At 37.3% G+C, this 18,782-nt stretch overlaps 1 protein-coding gene across 5 annotated transcripts in view; it reads right to left on the bottom strand.

Annotated features, from left to right (window-relative positions):
- DENND4A (DENN domain containing 4A) overlaps positions 1-18,782 on the bottom strand; it is a 134,462-nt gene that overhangs the window by 9,332 nt on the left and 106,348 nt on the right. For all 5 annotated transcript variants that reach the window (XM_030931291.1, XM_030931294.1, XM_030931295.1 and 2 more), the window contains 4 exons: positions 7,891-8,080; positions 3,227-3,321; positions 1,516-1,691; positions 1,281-1,427 (listed from right to left, as the gene is read on the bottom strand). In XM_030931291.1, the coding sequence (XP_030787151.1) occupies positions 1,281-1,427; positions 1,516-1,691; positions 3,227-3,321; positions 7,891-8,080 (608 nt within the window). The remainder of the gene's footprint in view (positions 1-1,280; positions 1,428-1,515; positions 1,692-3,226; positions 3,322-7,890; positions 8,081-18,782) is intronic.

Genomic DNA, 18,782 nt, shown 5'->3' with positions numbered 1-18,782 from the left:
ACCCGGCCCTGTTCTTCTCTTTTGAATCAGAGCTAGACGGTCAGACGAGGTGGCTCACGCCTGTAATGCCAGCACTTTGGGAGGCTGAGGTGGGTGGATTGCCTGAGCTCAGGAGTTCGAGAGTGGCTTGGCCAACATGGTGAAACGCTGTCTCTCCTAAAAATAGAAAAATTAGCCAGGTGTGATAGCGGGTGCCTGTAATCCCAGCTACTTGGGAGGCCAAGGCAGAAGCATTATTTAAACCTGGGAGGCAGAGGTTGCAGTGAGCCAAGATTGCACCACTGTACTCCAGTCTGGGTAACAGGGTGAGACTCTGTCTCAAAAAAAAAAAAAAAAAAAAAAAATCAGAGCTAGACATGGCAACATGAACGAAAGGAAATGCTACTCAGGCTTCAGCTGGGAAATAGGATATATTTTTAAGTAGTATAGTCATGATAAATTTCCTTTTTTATCAAGTCAACTTTAAATATTTAAGATTCATTTATGTATTCAAACCCTTTAGTAGACTTCTATACAGCAGAAAGCACACTAGACCATGGGGATAGAAAGCAGAGAAAATAGGCACATATTCCTTCAGGAGCCACAAACCGGAAGGAGAAAAAGATAAGGGCTACAATAGATCTATGATGAAAGAAGGTGCACAAACAGATTTTTGGTTTTACTGCTTAAGTAATCAAGATCAAACAGGTCACATTAGCCTGCCAGTACTATACAGGCATTTTTTGGCACATGCAGCTACCAATATGGCTTCATCTGTCCGGCTATATATAGCTTATTTGGCACTTATGCAAAATGGAATTGATTTCTGCATCAGTTTTAAGTGTAGATTTACTTATATTAGGCTTACTGTATAAATTTTAGTTTAATTTCACAGCTCCTATATCAGCTCCAAATGTGTTCTAGATTATTAAATATTCCTAGGTAGAAAATATTAAAAAGTAGTAGTATTGACTTAATTCCTAAAGAGACAGAGACAAGAAAATTATGGTCATTATAAACTTCAAGTGTATTTTTTTTTTAACCTTTAAAATACTAGTAAATATTATATATACATACAGCTTAAACTCTGGGGATTAATAAAGCATAATATATAACTACATATTTAAACATTTATGTGATTAGAGAATTTTAACACTGTTTTAAGAGTAAGAATTTAAGATTAGGAATCTATTATTCATAGAAATTTAAACCTGGAAATGGTCAACTAATTTTTCTGTCATACTTCTAAAATATGCGTAAATATATGTTGTTAAAATATAGTTCCACATAATCATAATTACCTATTTAGATCAAAATTCCCTTGAACAGAGACAGCAGATGTGTCAAGACCAGAGGCTGATGTTGAAATGCAAGACTGCCTCATCTGACTTGAAATGGAGGATGGAAAGTGCATATTTTCTGTTGATGGGCTTGACTTTAGAAAGTATCTGTAACGTGAATCAAAGGAACTTTTTGAGAAAAGAGATATTATAGGGAACATGATCCTTAAACATGAAGGAAAAAAAATATCATTACCTTCCAGGTCGTCTTAAATCTCTTATTTCTATATTCAGAAAGGGTAAGAAGATATTGCCACAGAATGGGCATGTAGTATTGAGATTTGAATCATCTGCTGTCCAGCCAGCCATGATTTCCTCATCATGGACAAGACAATCACAAGTTCTACACCGAGAGCAACTTGAGATGAGAACCTATGGGAGAAGACAGCACTTTATAAAGAAAGCTGGTTAATTCAGATTATGAATTAAAAACCATTTCAAGTCATAAATCCATTGGAAAATCAAAACTCAGAAGGATTCAGATGCTATACACAAACACTCGATTACATCAGTGTATTATATACTATAATCGTCTTTAACTATTTCCGCTAAATCTATTCTAGAATTTTTGCCTGAAAGGGAGGCTTTTTTTGCTTTTAAGTGAGGATTTTTTTCATTACAAGTCAGAGTAAAATTTGCTGTGGTTTTATTAATGGAAAAGTAAACTCAATCACTAATTTGTTAATACCCCAAACAGGCATTTGTAATTACATATTACAAATCAGTGTTACTCAAAGCATGATTGCCAGACCAGTGCTGGTCTACAAACACTTAGTGGATTGTGATGAGATAAATAAGAAATTGAGAGGAGGATTTATAAACTTTTTAAAGTACTGTGATATTGCAGTAACATCTAAGTGTGTAATCAATGTATTTTCTAAGAACATTAGCTATGACAGATTAGAAATTAAACAAAATGAAAACAACCCTGGTCTTTTACAAAGACAGTTTAATAAGCATTGCTATAGATAACTATAAATGCTGTCATTATGTTAATAAAATACAGAAATTTTCGAAGCCTCCAGAAACTTTGTAAAGTTAGTGTTCATCATCTATGTTTTGGCTGTATGCAAATTTGTTTTCCAGATTTATGCAAATTAACATAAAATAGCAACCATACTCACAAATGTATTTGGAAGCAATTTTTACAGAAAAAATAGGAAAAAGTTTTAAAGTGAAAAAGTTTAACTTTTTCATTGTAAGAATGTGGGATATAAACACATACCCAGCAGAGATCTACGTCAAACTTGACACAAAGAATGAAGAACATGGTGGAAGAAGTTGACAACATAATGCCAAAACTACTCCCTGTACATTCACCAAAAAAGTATGCTTGCATAGCAAAACTGATTGTGTTATTATGTGAAATAAACACTCAAAGAGAGCATTCATGAAAAAAATCCAAATACTAATACTGAAAATTAAAATGCATCTGTAGGTTGATAAAACTTAAAGTAAGCATAGATCTGTCCTAATAGAAATAAATTAGTATGACTTCAATAATCTGAAATACTGGATATCCAAAAGCTAAATTTTAACTTTACTCAGATGCAATTCACATTCTGAAATTTCAGGTGCTACATATTTAAGTAATTCTCAGGTTTAAGTAATTCTCCTGCCTCAGCCTCCCGAGTAGCTGGGATTACAGGCGCGCACCACCATGCCTGGGTAATTTTTGTATTTTTAGTAGAGACGTGGTTTCACCATATTGGCCAGGCTGGCGTTGAACTCCTGACCTCAGGTGATGCCCCCATGTTGGCCTCCCAAAGTGCTGGGATTACAGGTGTGAGCCACTGCACCCAGCCTATGTATTTAGCTTCTATTACTCTACCTGGGATCACCAATACTTAAGAAATGTGAATTTTATAAAGCAGTATATGAAGATTCTCTTTTGCACAAAAGTATACCTCCATTGCATAGTTCTGGAAGATATTTGTATTACTCGCATTGAAGGAAGATGTCACTTCTGATTTCCCAGGTAAGGCAAACTTCGACAGAGATCCTGTTCATTAGTGAAAAACAAAGAACAGAAACCATTAAAATTAATGAGAAAGGATATAAGAATCTTTCATTTCCATAAGTTCTCATATAAAATGTTAACCTATTTTAGTCAAAATATTAAAAGTAATTAGGAAAAACAAAAAATGAACAAGATTTTTTCAAGGCATGAACTTTTGAGCACAAACCTAAGGAAATGTGCTCTAATTCTGCTCATCCCCACATCTGAGGTGTGTTCACTCATCACTGACTTACAGAATAGAAAGCATTCTAATCATTAGTAATTACTATTGTGCTGTTTCTATTTTTTCATGTTTAAAATACAGAAAAGTATTTAGTTCCAAGGTCTAAAAAGTGTAAAATAGTTCATTTTTATTTCAAATCATGAAAAGACTTAGTGGCAATTCTCTCCTTGTAAGGGTCTTTTAAGAACTAGAATAGCTGGGCATGGTGGCTCATGCCTGTAATTCCAGTGTGTTGGGAGGCTAAAGTGGGAAGATTGCTTCAGGCCAGGAATTTGAGACCAGCCTTGGCAACATAGTGAGACCTTGTCCCTACAAAAAATAAAAATAAAGAACTAACTGGAGGTGGTGGTGTGTGCTTACAGTCACAGCTACTTGGGAGACTGAGGTAGGAAGACTGCTTGAGTCCAGAAATTTGAGGTTACAACGAGAGTGTGAGCAGCAGAATGAGATCCTGATTCCAAAAAAAAAAAAAAAAAAAAAAAAAAGAATGATGAATCTTGCTCTTTGCTCTTAAAATACTAGAGAAGAATTCCCAATTGTATTCTTAAGAACAGTAGGATATTAGTAAATATTAAAACAATAACAATGAAAAAGTAAGGGAAGTTTTGTGGTCAAATCAGTTGTCGACAGTGATTGTATCTTCTCAGTAAAACTGGAGGTGATCTATGTTACATCCTCTCAACACAATTTTTTTCTCTGTCATTTCTACATTTTATGAATGAGTTTTTGTTTTTGTTTTTTTTTTTTGAGACAGAATCTCACTGTTACCAGGCTGGACTGCAGTGGGATGATCTTGGCTCACTGCAACCTCCGCCTCCTGGGTTCAAGTGATTCTCCTGCCTCAGCCTCCCAAGTAGCTGGGACTACAGGTGCATGCCACCACACCCAGCTAATTTTTTGTATTTTTAGTAGAGATGGGGTTTCACCGTATTGGCCAGGATGGTCTCGATCTCTTGACCTTATGATCTACCCACCTCGGCCTCCCAAAGTGCTGGGATTACAGGTGTGAGCCACCGTGCCCAGCCGAGGACTGGTATTTTTATAAAGATAAAGATCAAAAGGCCAGGCATGGTGGCCCACGCCTATAATCCCAGCACTTTGCGAGGCTGAGGCAGGTAGATCAGGAGTTTGAGACCAGCCTGGGCAACATGGTGAAAACCCCGTGTCTTCAAAAAATACAAAAAAAGTAGCCAGGCATGTTACTGTGTGCCTGTAGTCCCAGCTACCTGGGAAGCTGAGGTGGGAGGATCACCTGATCCCAGGAGATGGAAGCTGCAGTGCGCTACAACTGCGCCACTGCACTCCAGCCTGAGTGATAGAGTGAGATTGTCTCAAAATAAATGATAAACAAAGGTCAAAAAAATTAATGGTGTAAACTACAAGTCCACAAGAAATAAGAGGGGATGGGAAAACATGGTAAACACCACCATCGGGATGCAATCAGCATGATCCAAACTAAAGACTTGATTGCTTCAGCAAATAAATAACAAGGAAGAAAAAAACCCAAAAGGTCCAGAACTACCACTGGTCCTACTCCCTGCCATGTAGAGACAGCCTAGAGAGGCAGAAAGCAAGCTGAAATCTCACGCTGTCCTTTAAGATCCTTAGCACTGGTGGTAAATGCAGTTCTTCCCTTGATGCTTCTTCCCAAAAACCTTCTGTAATCCCTCTGCTACAGTTAGTTCAAAATGGCTTCCCAAAACCTTCTATTAGCCTTGACTAATACAATCATTTATTTGAGCAGCCTACCTTTTGTATCTAACTAATCTACAGTATAGAATATTCATTTTAATACACATGAATCAGGCTGTAAGTTTAGTGGTATTTGCTTAGACAATGAACAGTTCTTGTATGTTAAAAAAGAAGGGAGTGGGCCTAATCACCTAATTTCTTCATAAATATACAGCAAGGGGGGAAAAAAGAAGGAAAGGAAGGGGAGTAAAGACAAAAAAGAGTTAATAGACATATCAGCCAAATGCAAATGCTGACCCTGTATGGATCCCAATGTGAACAAAGCATCTATAAAATGAGCTTTATAACCATGAAAATTTGAAACTAAATATTTGATATATATGATAAATCTCACTTAAAAGTACGATGGTATTATAATTATGTTTTCAAAAAACAAACGCTTTAAAAAAGAGATATCCTATATGAGCCCATAAAATGTTCAAAACTAGCCAAGTTAATCTATGGTGTTAGAAGTTAATGTTTACCTGTAAAGAAAGAAGTGACTAGACATGGGCATGAGAGGGGGTTCTGGATGCTATGAGTGTTGTTTCTTGAGCTGAGCGCTGGTTACTCAGGTGTGCTGAACTTGTGAAATGTATTTACATTCATAAAAGTATAGCTGAGTGTAGTGGCTCATGCCTGTAATCCCAGCACTTTGGGAGGCCAATGTGGGAGGATAACTTGAGCCCAGGAGTTTGAGACCAGCCTGTGCAACATAGTGAGATCCCATCTCTACAAAAAAATAGCCGGGTGTGCTGGTGCACGCCTGTAGTCCCAGCTACTTGGGATGCTGAGGCTTGAGCATGGGAGATAATGGTTGCAGTAAGCCATGACTGTGCCACTGCACTCCAGCCTGAGCAACAGAGTGAGACCCTATCTTTAAAAAAAAAAAAAAAGACACATTATATGTTACACTTTAATAGTTTAAAATAGATAACATAAAAATCTTTTACTTTAGAGATACATATTGAAGTGTTTATGAATAAAATTATACATTGTCTGAGATTTGCTTGAAATAACTCATTGAGGAAGGAGAAAATGTTGGCAGCAGAGGAGAAAGAGGAACAGATAAAGTAAGATTGGTTATTTGTTGATAATTATTGAAGTTGGGTGATGGATACATGGGGGTTCATTATGCTATTCTTTATACTTTTGCGTATGTTTGAAAATTTCCGTAAAAAAAGCTTTTTAAAAGAGCAAAGATACAAGTGAAAAACAAATATTCTATTACATCCATTCTTCATGCCATTAACCAGGATAACTTTCATATGGATCAAATATCTAAATCAGAGGTAAAATCCGTATTTGTATGGCCCTGAGCTAAGAGTGTCTTTTACATTTAAAAAAGTTGTTAAAGAAAAAAACAAAAAAGAATATGTGACAGAGGTGTATGTGGCCTGCAAAACCTAAAATATTTACTACATAATGCTTTACAGAAAAAGTCTGCTGGCCCCAGAAAATATTAAGAAGGAAACCAGGTAAGTATCAGAAGAAAACACTGATGGATTCTTTTACATCTTAAGGAAAGAAAAACCTTTTCTATCAACTCACAATCCAGAAGCAATAAGGGGAAAGACTGATACATTCAATGACATACAATTTAAAACTTACATATGGCAAAAAAATAAAATAAAATAAAAAAAAAACCAAAAAAACAAACTTAAACTACTTGCAACTTATATAAGCAACAAAGGATTAACTCCCTAATATAAAAAAGCTACTAAAAACATTAAAAAAAAGGACCAACAATTAAAATGTAGGCAAAGGACAGTCCACAGAAAAAGAAATGCAAATGGTCCTTAAACAGATTCTCAACTTCATTTATAAGAGAAACAGAAATGAAAACTAAACTGAAATACATTCCTCACCTATCAGATGGTAAAAATCCAAGTGTGCCAACGTATTTTGTTGACAAGGCTGTGGGGAAATATGTATTCTCATATACTGGCAGTGGGAATGCAAAATAGCCTGAGGAAGGGAACTTGGCAATATCACTTCAAGGAAGAATTCTGAAGTATCTTCCAAAGACACACTGGTAAAAATATAACATATATGCATTATAGCATTAGAAAAACTGGAAACTTAATGTCCATTAATAGGGAAATGGCTACAATAAATTATGATACATCCACACATGATGTATAACTATAATTTTGTACTATATAGCTGAAAAAATGAATGGGGGACATTGCTATGTGATGATATGGAATGATCTTCAGAGTATATTAAGTGACAAAAGCAAGGGGTAGGAAAGTATTGACAGTATGTTACCTTTAAGTAAGAAGACAGGGAAGTAATAGAAAAAAAAATATATATATATACCTATACCTATATTTTCAAAAAAGCAACAATGGAAGGATAAACCAAAAATGAATAAAAATGGTTGCTTCTAGGGATAGGGAGAAAACAGGATGAGGGAGTGGGGATGAAAGTTACACTTTTGTGAAAGCGCCTTGGTTTTATTGTTTTGACTTTGGAACTATACAAATTGTTTACAAAATTAAAAAACAACACTAAATCATAAAAAAAAGTGAAAGTGTCACAATTCAAATGAAACTACAAATCAAATGCAGCATGACAGAACTGTTTGGACAAACCTTCCAAGGATGCAGAACTTTCCAGGCTTATTCGGCTGAGATCAATTCTCTTAGTCCCTGAAGTAGCACTGGTCTCTTGAGAGGAGGTAGCTCCGTCCAACTCATGGCAGACATCTTCATCTGTTAAAGAGGTAGATTCAGAATCCTGGGCTCCCACTGAAGAAAGACTGGTACGATCAGAACTTTGATCCTAAGGACATAATTATAAGCTTAATTTCTCATACATTTAAAGGTAGTTAATTAAAAAGTCACTTCTAAGGCAGAAAAAATACTTATCACCTAACTACCCAGATGATCAGCTGAACTAATATTACAACATCTAGAGAAAAAAACAACCCATTTTATAAAGGCATGCTCATTTGGACAAATGTGCTGCAGTTCAATTTTTAAGAAAGCATTTTTTGGTTACAGTGAAGTATATACTAGTTAGTAAGGTAAACCTTGTTGACTTTTAATCTCCATTTATTGATAATTTTCCTGTCTGACAAAGTATCACCCAAATATGAAACCACTAGAATTACGTTTTATTCTTTTCCACAATAACCCAGGTTTCAAAGATATCTATATTTCTACTTTTCATTTTTGAGAACACTGAAGTTAAAAAGTTAAATTTTTTCTGGTTATATTAAAAATACATGAGAAAATTTGGTAGCTGTAGATTTTTATATGAAAAAAATTTAATACCTGTAATTCTACTACTCAGGTAATACAACCTACTTTTCTAGTCATGTGTGCGCATATTGTTGTTATTTTTAATCATATAGGGTAAAAGTACTTTTTTTGAGACAGGGTCCACTCTGCTGTCCAGGCTGGAGTACAGTGGGCAATCTCAGCTCACTGCAGCCTTTGTCTCCCAGGCTCAAACAATCCTCCTGTCTGGGAGGACTGCTCCCAGTGGCTGGGATTACAGGTGTGTGCCACCATGCCTGGCTAATTTTTGTACTGTTGGTAGAGACAGGGTTTCGCCATGCTGGCCAGGCTAGTCTTCACTCTGACCTCAAGTGATCCACCTGCCTTGGCCTCCCAAAGTGCTGGGATTACAGGCCTGAGCCACCATGCCTGGCTGGGCTTTAACATTTTTATGTAGTAAAATATTTTCATCCTTTATGGGTTCCAAGGTCTGTATCTTGCTAATGAAGTATTTCTCCACTCCTAAATGAGAAAAAAATCTTTTGAAAATTTTGCACTTAAATATCTAATCCATCTAGGATTATTATTTTTTTTGTTCCGTGAAGGGCAGGAATCTTTTCCTCAAGTGGATAGCTAAGTGTACCAATACATTTACTTAATAGTCTCATTTCCCACTGATGTTAAATGCTATTTTTTCATACCCCAAACTTCTATGTACATAGACAGTTTTATTTCTGGACTTTTCTCCATTCCACTGGTCCATTTATCTGTTTTGCATTGATTAGCAAACTGTTTTATAGTTTTAGCATTAGTTTTGTTAGTTTTGGTGCAGTCTCTTATCTTTTTTTTTCAAAGACAGAATTTCGGTCTGAAGCCCAGGCTGGAGTGCAGTGGCATGATCTCGGCTCAGCGCAACCTCCGCCTCCTGGGTTAAAGCGATTCTTGTGCCTCAGCCTCCCGAATAGCTGGGATTACAAGCGCCCACCACCAGGTCCAGCTAATTTTTGTATGTGTAGTAGAGATGGGGGGGTTTCACCATGTTGGCCAGGCTGGTTTTGAATTCCTGACCTTAAGTGATCTGCCCGCCTCGGCCTCCCAAAGTGCTGGGATTACAGGCGTGAGCCACAGCACCTGGTCTCATACTTTTCTTTTTCAAAATTTTCTTGATTATTCTCATGTATCTTCTCTATCAATTTTAAAGCAGCTAATTATGATTTGTATTATTTAGTCACCAGGTATTTGGTTGGCCTTTTTTTTCTTGTATTTTTAAATTAGACTACCCTGACTAATTTGGTTAGAACTGATACCTTTACAAGACTGAATCCATCAGTAAATTATGTCCTTCAGTAAAGTATTATAGTTTTATTCATGTAGGTATTATATACTTGATGTTATGTTTACTTCTAGACATTTCATGTTTGTGTTTTAGTGAATTAGCTCATATTTTTCCATTACTTTTCTAACTGGTTACTGTCATATCCAGGGAAGTTGTTTTACAAATGTTTATGTTGTTTCTAGCCACCTTACCAGTTCAAACAGTTTTTTCAGTGGTAGTAGATAACCTCATTTTTGAGAATATCAAGTTTTATTAAATTATTTTACAACCTTTCTATCTATCATTTTTTGTTTTGAGACAGTTTCACTATGTCACCCAGGCTGGACTTCTCAGGCTCAGGTGATCCTCCCACCTCAGCCTTCCAAGTAGCTGGGACTACAGGTGCACACCACCATGCCTGGCTAATTTTTTGTTTTTTTTTTTAGCAGAGACAGCATTTCACCATGTTGCCCAGGCTGGTCTTGAACTCCTAGACTCAAGTGATATGCCTGCCTCAGCCTCCCAAAGTGCTGGAATTACAAGCATGAGCCACTATGCCTGGCCTTTATCTCTCACTTCTTTTCCTTGCCTTCTGGTATTGTTAGAATCCAGAATGCTGTTGGGTGGCTGGCAGAGGTGTTTAGCATGCTTCCTTCCCTTGATCCTGACTTTATTTATTATTTTTTTATTATTATTTTGAGACAGAGTCTAGCTCTGTCACCCAGGCTGGAGTGCAGTGGCATCATCTCAGCTGACTGCAACCTCTGTCCTCCACCTCCCAGGTTCAAGTGATTCTCCTGCCTCAGCCTCCTGGGTAGCTGGGACTACAGGCGCATGCCACCACGCCCAGCTAACTTTTTGTATTTTTAGTAGAGATGGAGTTTCACCGTATTAGCCAGGATGGTCTTGATCTCCTGACCTCGTGATTTGCCCACCTCGGCCTCCCAAAGTGCTAGGATTACAGGTGTGAGCCACCATGCCTGGCCCGATCCTGACTTTAAAAGAAATATTTATGACATTTCACTGTTAGGGATGGTGTTTACTATAGTTTTTTAATACTCTATCAAGTTAACTAAGTTTTCTTCTATTTCATCTTTTTTTATTTTTTATAACATTAAACTTTTTTTTTTTTTTGAGGTAAGGTTTTGCTCTGTCATTCAGGCTGGAGGACAGCGGCACAATCACGGCTCACTGCAACCTCCACCTCCAGAGCTCAAGCAATCTTCCCACCTCAGTCTCCCAAGTAGCTGGGACCATAGGCATGCACTACCACACCTGGCTAATTTTTTATTTTCTAGAGATGGGGTTTTGCCATGTTACCCAGGCTGGTCTTGAACTCGGACTCTCTCTTGAATGACAGAGCTCAATGTGAGCATGTCTGCAAGCAGGTCACCCTTTAGAGTGCTTGGATGGGAATTGGAAGAGAATGTAAAGGGTGACCAAACAAAGGAAGGTTTTACTTTGATTGGTGGATACTTCAGTGTATTTTAAGTAGAGTGGGACTTCCTTAAAAAAAATCTGGGCTAATAATGAAATTTTGGAATTACTTTTAACCCTACTTTCTTTCTCATGTCAATACCTGTCCTTGGTATCTCTCCTTCACTCTTAGTACTTAAAGATTTCATACCTTTGTGAGCTGGAGTATTTCATTTTCACAACTACTCCTGTAAGAGGAAAAACAATGCCTAGCTGAACTATTCCTTAAGTAGTCTTTTAATTTAATTACCTGGCTGTGTAATTTCATACTTCTGCCTGCTCACCTGGGCTTCATTCACAAGAACACTTCTCATCTTGGTAGCTGATCTCTCTTATTACTACTTTGGAGGCTATACTTTCTGTATTCAGGCATTTCCATCAATCCAGTTTCATTTGCTTTCTCATTTTAAGGTATGAAAATTTCTCATCTTCTGATGGCATACTTTTCTTCTTTCATTGCTTTGATGGATTTATTATATCTATCTTTCTGTCACTTTAATGGGATTTTGAGGAGGAGGGAATACAGATGTGTATTTTAACATCCTGAACCAGAGGTCTTGTTGCTGTTTATCCATAAAAGAATTACTTAGTATAAAAAATAAGTCAAATAGTTGAATTTTTCTAATTAAAATACAGATTATGCATGTTTGAAATTATAAAAAAGAATTTTACATTGAGAGACATTAAATTCTTTATATGCAGAAAAATTAATGAGACTGAATTTCATTGAGTATAGCAACAATAACCATTTATTTAGTGTCTTCAATGAAGGCACTGTACAGACATACCTTGGAGGTATGGCAGGTTCAGTTCCAGACCAACTCAACAAAGCAAATGTCACAGTAAAGCAGTAAAGCAAACCCCAGACTTATTTCCCAGTGCATATAAAAGTTGTTCACACTACACTGAAGTCTACTGTACAACAGCATTATGTCTAAAAAATGCCATAAATTTAAAAATACCTTATTACTAAAAATTGCTAACAATCATGTGAACCTTCAGCAAGTGGTAATCTTTTTGCTGGTTGAGGGTTTTGCCTGGATGTTAATGGCTGGTGACTGAATAGGGTGGTGGCTGCTGAAGGTTGACTGGCTGTGGTAAAAAAGAGGACAATAATGAGGTTTGCTGCATTGACTCTTCAAGAAAGATTTCTCTGTAGCATGTGATACTGTTTGACAACTTTCTTTGCTCATTCATAAGAAGCAATTCCTCATCCCTTCAAGTTTTATTATGTGATTGCAGCAATTAAGTCACATCTTCAAGGCTCCACTTCTAATTTTAGGGTTTTGCTATTTTCACCATATCTGCATAATTCCTCCACTGAAGTCTTGAACCCCTCAAAATCATCCTTGAGAATTGGAATCTATTTCTTCCAAACTCCAGTAATGTTGCTATTTTCATCTCCTCCTATGAATTATGAATGCCATTAATGGCATCTAGAAGAGAATCCTTTCCAGAAGGTTTTCAATTTATTTTGCCCAGATCCATCACAGGAATCACTATCTTATTGTGGCTATAACTTTATGAAATGTATTTCTTAAATACTAAGTTAAAAGTAAAAATGACTCCTTGATCCATGGGCTGCAGAATGAATACTAGCATGAAAACGATAAATCTCCTTGACATTTCTTTTTTCATCATTCAACTTGACTCCTTGACATTTCGGTTTTTTTTTTGAAGATGGGGGTTCAGTTCTGTCAGCCAGGCTGGAGTACAGACAGCGATCTCGGCCCAGTACAACCTCTGCCTCCCAGATTCAAGCGATTCTCCCACCTCCGCTTCCTGAGTAGCTGGGACCACAGGCGTGTGCCACCACACTGGCTAATTTTTTGTAGAGACAGGGTTTTGCCATGTTGCCCAGGCTGGTATCAAATTTCTGAGCTCAAGGGATCCGCCTGTCTCAGCCTTCCAAAGTGCTGGAATTACAGGCATGAACCACTGCACCTGGTGACTGCTTTTCTATTGGAGCTCTTGCGTGACTAGGTGCATTGTCAATGAGCAGTAATATTTTGAAATAAATATTTTTTTTCTGAGCAGTAGGTCTCAACAATGGGTTTAAAAACATTCAGTAAACCATGCTGTAAACAGATGTGCTGTCATCCAGGTTTTCTGTTCCATTTACAGAGCACAGGCAGAGTACCTTTAGCAAATTCTAGGATTTTCAGAATGGTAGATGAGCACTGCCTTAATTTAACATTGCCAGCTACACTACTCCCTAACAAGAGAGTCAGCCTGTCCTTTGAAGCCTGGAAGCCAGGCACTGACTTTTCCTCTCTCGCCATCAGAGTTCTAGATGGACATCTTCTTGCAATACACAGCTGTTTCATCTGCATTGGAAATCTGTTGTTTAGTGTAGCCACCTTCATCAGTGACCTTACATAGATCTTGTGGATGATTAGCTACATCTTCTTTATTAGCCCTTGCTTCATCCTGCACTTTTATGTTACAGAGACAGCTTCTTTCTTTAAACCTCATGAGCCAACCTCTGCTGGCTTCAAACTTTTCTTCTGCAGCTTCCTCAGCCTTCATAGAACTGAAGAGAGTTAGGGCCTTGCTCTGGATTAGGCTTTATCTTAAGGGAATATTGTAGCTGATTTGATCCATCCAGACCACTCAAACTTTCTCCTTTTGGGCAATAACATTGTTTTGCTGTCTTATCACTCATGTCACTTTTAATTTCCTTCAAGAACTTTCCCTGTGCATTCACAACTTGGCTGTTTGGTGCAGAAGACCTCACTTTTGGTCTTTCCTGGCTTTTGACGTGCCTTCCTCACTAAGCTTAATCATTTCTAACTTTTGATTTACAGTGAAAAATGTGTGACTCTTCCTTTCATGTGAACACTTAGAGGCCACTGTAGGGTTATTAATTGGCTTAATTTCAATATTGTTGTGTCTCAAGGAATAGGAAGGCCTGAGGAGAGGGAGAGAGTCAGGAGAATGGCCATTTGGTGGACAGTCAGAAATCACACAACATTTATCGATTAAGTTTACCATCTTATATGGGAACAGATCATGGTGTCTCGAAACTATTACAATAATAACATCAAGGATCACTGATCACAAGTCACCATAACAGATATAATAATGAAAAAGTTTGAAATATTGCAAGAATTACTGAAATGTGACACAGAGACATGAAGTAAGCACATGCTGTTGGAAAATGATACCAATTGACTTGCTTAACACAGGGTTGCCACGAACCTTCAATTTGTAAAAAGCATGATATCTGTGTAGTGCAGTAAAGCAAACACAATAAATGAGACATGCCTATGCTAGGCTTTAAAAAATATTATTTATTTTCATCTTTAGGTGGGATCTTTCTGACATTAGTGATTGTGTTCTCTTTTTCTAGATCAGTCTAGCCAGCAGCGTGTCAATTTTGTTGTTCTTTTTAAAGAATCAGCTTCTGGTTTTATTGATATTCTTACTCTTTCCATCTTTTCAGTTTTACTGATTTCTGCTCCATCTTTATTACTTCCTTCTTCCTACTTACTTTGAGCTTACTTTGTTCTTTTTTTCTAGTTTCTTAATGTAGAACTATAAATCATTCATTTTAAATCACTTCTAACTATAGCATTTAAAGCTGTAAGTTAACCTCTAAGCACCTCTTAGTTGTATCTGACAAATTTTGATATATTTTTGTTCATTCCACTCAAACATTATTCTAATTTCCTTTATGATTTTATCTTTGATTCAAATTATTTGGAAGTGTGTTCAGGTTTTTCTTGATCTTTTACTTATTCTTAGTGATTTGTAACTGAATTCTATTGTGGTCAGAAAATATGCTTAATTTAAAAAGAAACCTTATTGGGGCTTAATTTTCATGTCATAACATTCACTCATATTAAGTCTACAATTCAATAATCTTTGTAGTAAATTTACCAAGTTTTAGAACGTTTCTAATTTTAGAAAATTTTTACCACCCCATTAAGATATCTCATACCCATTAACAGTTTATCTCCATTGCCTTCCTAACACCAGGCAACCACTAATATACTGTGTCTACAGATTTGCCTTTTCTGGACATTTCATATCAATGGATTCATACAATGGATTCATATAATATTTGGTCTTTTAAAATCTGGCTTAATTCATCACCTCAAATTTGATGAATTTGAGGTTCATCAATTTTTTTTTTTTTTTCTTTTTGAGATGGAGTCTCGCTCTGTCACCCAGGCTGGAGTGCAGTGGCGTGACTGCAAGCTCTGCCTCCTAGGTTCACGCCATTCTCCTGCCTCAGCCTCCCGAGTAGCTGGGACTACAGGTGCCTGCCACCACGCCTGGCTAATTTTTTATTTTTAGTAGAGACAGGGTTTCACCAGGGTCTTGATCTCCTGACCTCATGATCTGCCCGCCTCGGCCTCCCAAAGTGCTGGGATTACAGGCGTGAACCCTGGTTCATCAATTTTTTAAGGCATGTATCAGTATTTCATTCTTTTGTATTGCTCAATTATATTCCACTGTATAACACATTTTACCTATTTTCCAGCTGATGGAAATTTGGGTTGTTTCCATTTTTTGGCTTTTATGAGCAATGTTATGAATATTCACATAAAATCTTTGTGTAGGCTACGTTTTCATTTGTCTTGGGTAGATTATTTAGAGTGAAACTGCTGGGTCATATGTTAAATTAATGCTTAGCTTTTAAAGAAGCTGCCAGACTGTTTTCCAAAGGGGCTGTACCATTTAACATTCCCACCAAAGAAGTATGAGGGTTCCCATTTCTCCACATCCCCTCCACTTGTCATCTTTTGGATTACAGCCATTCTTCTAGTGAGTGTGAAATGGGATTTCACTGTGGCTTTGAATACAATTAACGCCTAATAACTAATTATGTTGAGCATGTTTCATGTGATTTTCAGCCATTCGTATCTCTTCTTTGGTGAAATATCTATTTAGAACTACTTTTTACTTGGGTTGTTTATCTTATTATTGAGCTGTGTGAGTTGTTTGTATATTATGGATTCAAGTCATTTACTAAATACAGAATTTGCGTATCTTTTCCCCAGTCTGTGGCTTTTCACTTTCTTACATTTTCATTTTTGGAGCACAAGTCTTGAATTTTGGTAATGCCTAACCTATCAAATTTTCCTTTTATAGACTGTTTCTGGTATCATACCTGAGAATTCTTGGCTTAATTCAAGGTCTTAAAAGATTTTCTTCCTATATTTTCTTTTTTTTTTTTTTTTTGAGACAGAGTTTTGCTCTTGTTGCCCAAGCTGGCGTGCAATGGTGCCATCCCAGCTCACCACAACCTCCACCTCCTGGGTTCAAGCGATTCTCCTACCTCAGCCTCCTGAGTAGCTGGGATTACAGGAACGTACCACCACGCCTGGCTAATTTTTTGCATTTTTAGTAGAAACAGGGGTCTCACCATGTTAGCCACGTTGGTCTCAAACTCCTGACCTCAGGCGATCTGCTCGCCTCAGCCTCCCAAAGTTCTGAGATTACAGGCATGAGCCACCACGCCTGGCCCACAATTTTTTTTTTTTTTTTTTTTTTTGAGACGACTCTCACTCTGTCGCCCAGGCTGGAGTGCAATGGTGCAATCTTGGCTCACTGCAATCTCTGCCTCCCAGGTTCACGCCATTCTCCTGCGTCACTCTCCCAAATAGCTGGGACTACAGGCACCTGCCACCACGCCTGGTTAATTTTTGTATTTTTAGTAGAGATGGGGCTTCACTGTGTTAGCCAGGATGGTCTCGATCTCCTGACCTCGTGATTCGCCTGCCTCGGCCTCCCAAAGTGCTGGGATTACAAGCGTGGGCCACCGCCGGCCCACAATTTTTATAGTATGCTAGCTCTTACATTTAGACATCTTATCCATTTTGTGTTAATGGCCGCATATAAGTTGAGTGTCTACATTCAACTACGGTCATCCCTCAGTATCCACAGGGGATTGGTATTTGCATATAACCTATGCACATCCTCCTGTAAATGTTAAATCATCTCTAGGTTACTTATAATACCTAATACAATGTAAACGCTATGTAAATAATTATACTATATTATTTGTATTTATTTTTAATATTTTCAATCTATGGTTGGTTTAATCCATGGAGGCAGAACTTGCAGATACAGAAGGCTGACTATTTGCACGCAGATATCCAATTATCTCAGAACCATTTTTGACAAAAACTATCATTTCCCCATTGAATTGCTTTGGCATCTTTATTGAAATTTAAATGACCATAAACATAAGAGTTTATTTCTGGAGTCTAAATTTTATTCTCTCATCTATTCATCTCTGTTTATGCTAGCAGCACACTGTCTTGGTGACTGTAGCTTTGTAGTAAATTTTGAAATTGGGAATTCTGAGTCCCCCAACTTTTTCTTTTTCCAAATTGTTTTGGCTATTCTGGGTCCTTCTATTTTCTATATTAATTTTAGGATCAACTTGTCAAATTCTACAAAATCCTGCTGGAATTTTGATAGGGGCAATTTTGATATATATTTAGATGCCAATGTAGGGAGGGTTGCAGTTTAACAATATCGAGTCTTCAATTCCATGAACAAGGAATGTCTTTCCATTTATTTAAATCTCCTTTAAAATCCCTCAGTAATGTTCTGTAACTCTACAATGCACTTTGATTTGGATCCTTTTCAATTGACTGAGGTTTTTTAAAAGCCAAACATGGTTTATCTTGATGACTGTACTGTAAACACTTGAAAAGAATGTGTGTTCTGTAGTTGCTGAGTGTATATTCTATAAATGTCAGTTATATAAAGGTAGCTGTGTTGTTGAGATTTGTCTTGACCTTTTTTTGTTAGCTCTTCTATCAATTGAGAGTTTTTAAATGTCCTACTAAGATTTAGAACTCCCCTTAATTCTACCAATTATTGTGTCATTGTTTTGAGGCTCTCTGATTTAGTGAATATACACGGATAATTATTGTGTCTTCCTGATGAACTGTTTCTTATAATCAATAGTTTTGAGAGACTGAGTCTTGCTATGCTGCCCTGGTTGGCCTAGAACTCCTAGACTCACGCAATCCAGACCTTCCACCTCAACCTCCTGAGTAGCTGGAACTACAGGTACATACCATAACATCCAACTCCTCATTATTATGAAATCAGTCTGTTGCCCAGGTTGGAGTGCAGTGACACAATCACAGCTCACTACAGCCTTGAACTTCTGGGTTCAAGCAACCTTCCTGCCTCAGCCTCCTGAGTAGCTAGGACTACAGGTATGTGCCACCATGGCCAGCTAGTTAAAAAAATAATAATAATAAATTAAAAAATATATATATATAGTACTATACTACATATAAAAATACTATATATATATAGTACAGACAGGGTCTTGCTACGCTGCTCAGGCTGGTCTCAAACTCCTGACCTCAAGCAATTCTCCTGGCTTGGCCTTCCGGAAAGCTGGGATTACCAACATGAGCCACCATGACTAGCCTAACATCTGCCTTTTAATTGAGGTGTTTAGATTGTTATCATTTAATTACTGATATGGTTACCT

Source organism: Rhinopithecus roxellana, chromosome 5 (genome assembly GCF_007565055.1).
Source record: "Rhinopithecus roxellana isolate Shanxi Qingling chromosome 5, ASM756505v1, whole genome shotgun sequence".
NCBI lineage: Eukaryota > Metazoa > Chordata > Mammalia > Primates > Cercopithecidae > Rhinopithecus > Rhinopithecus roxellana.
The sequence above is the reverse complement of the archived record's forward strand: the minus strand, read 5'-3'. Positions and strand labels throughout refer to the sequence as shown.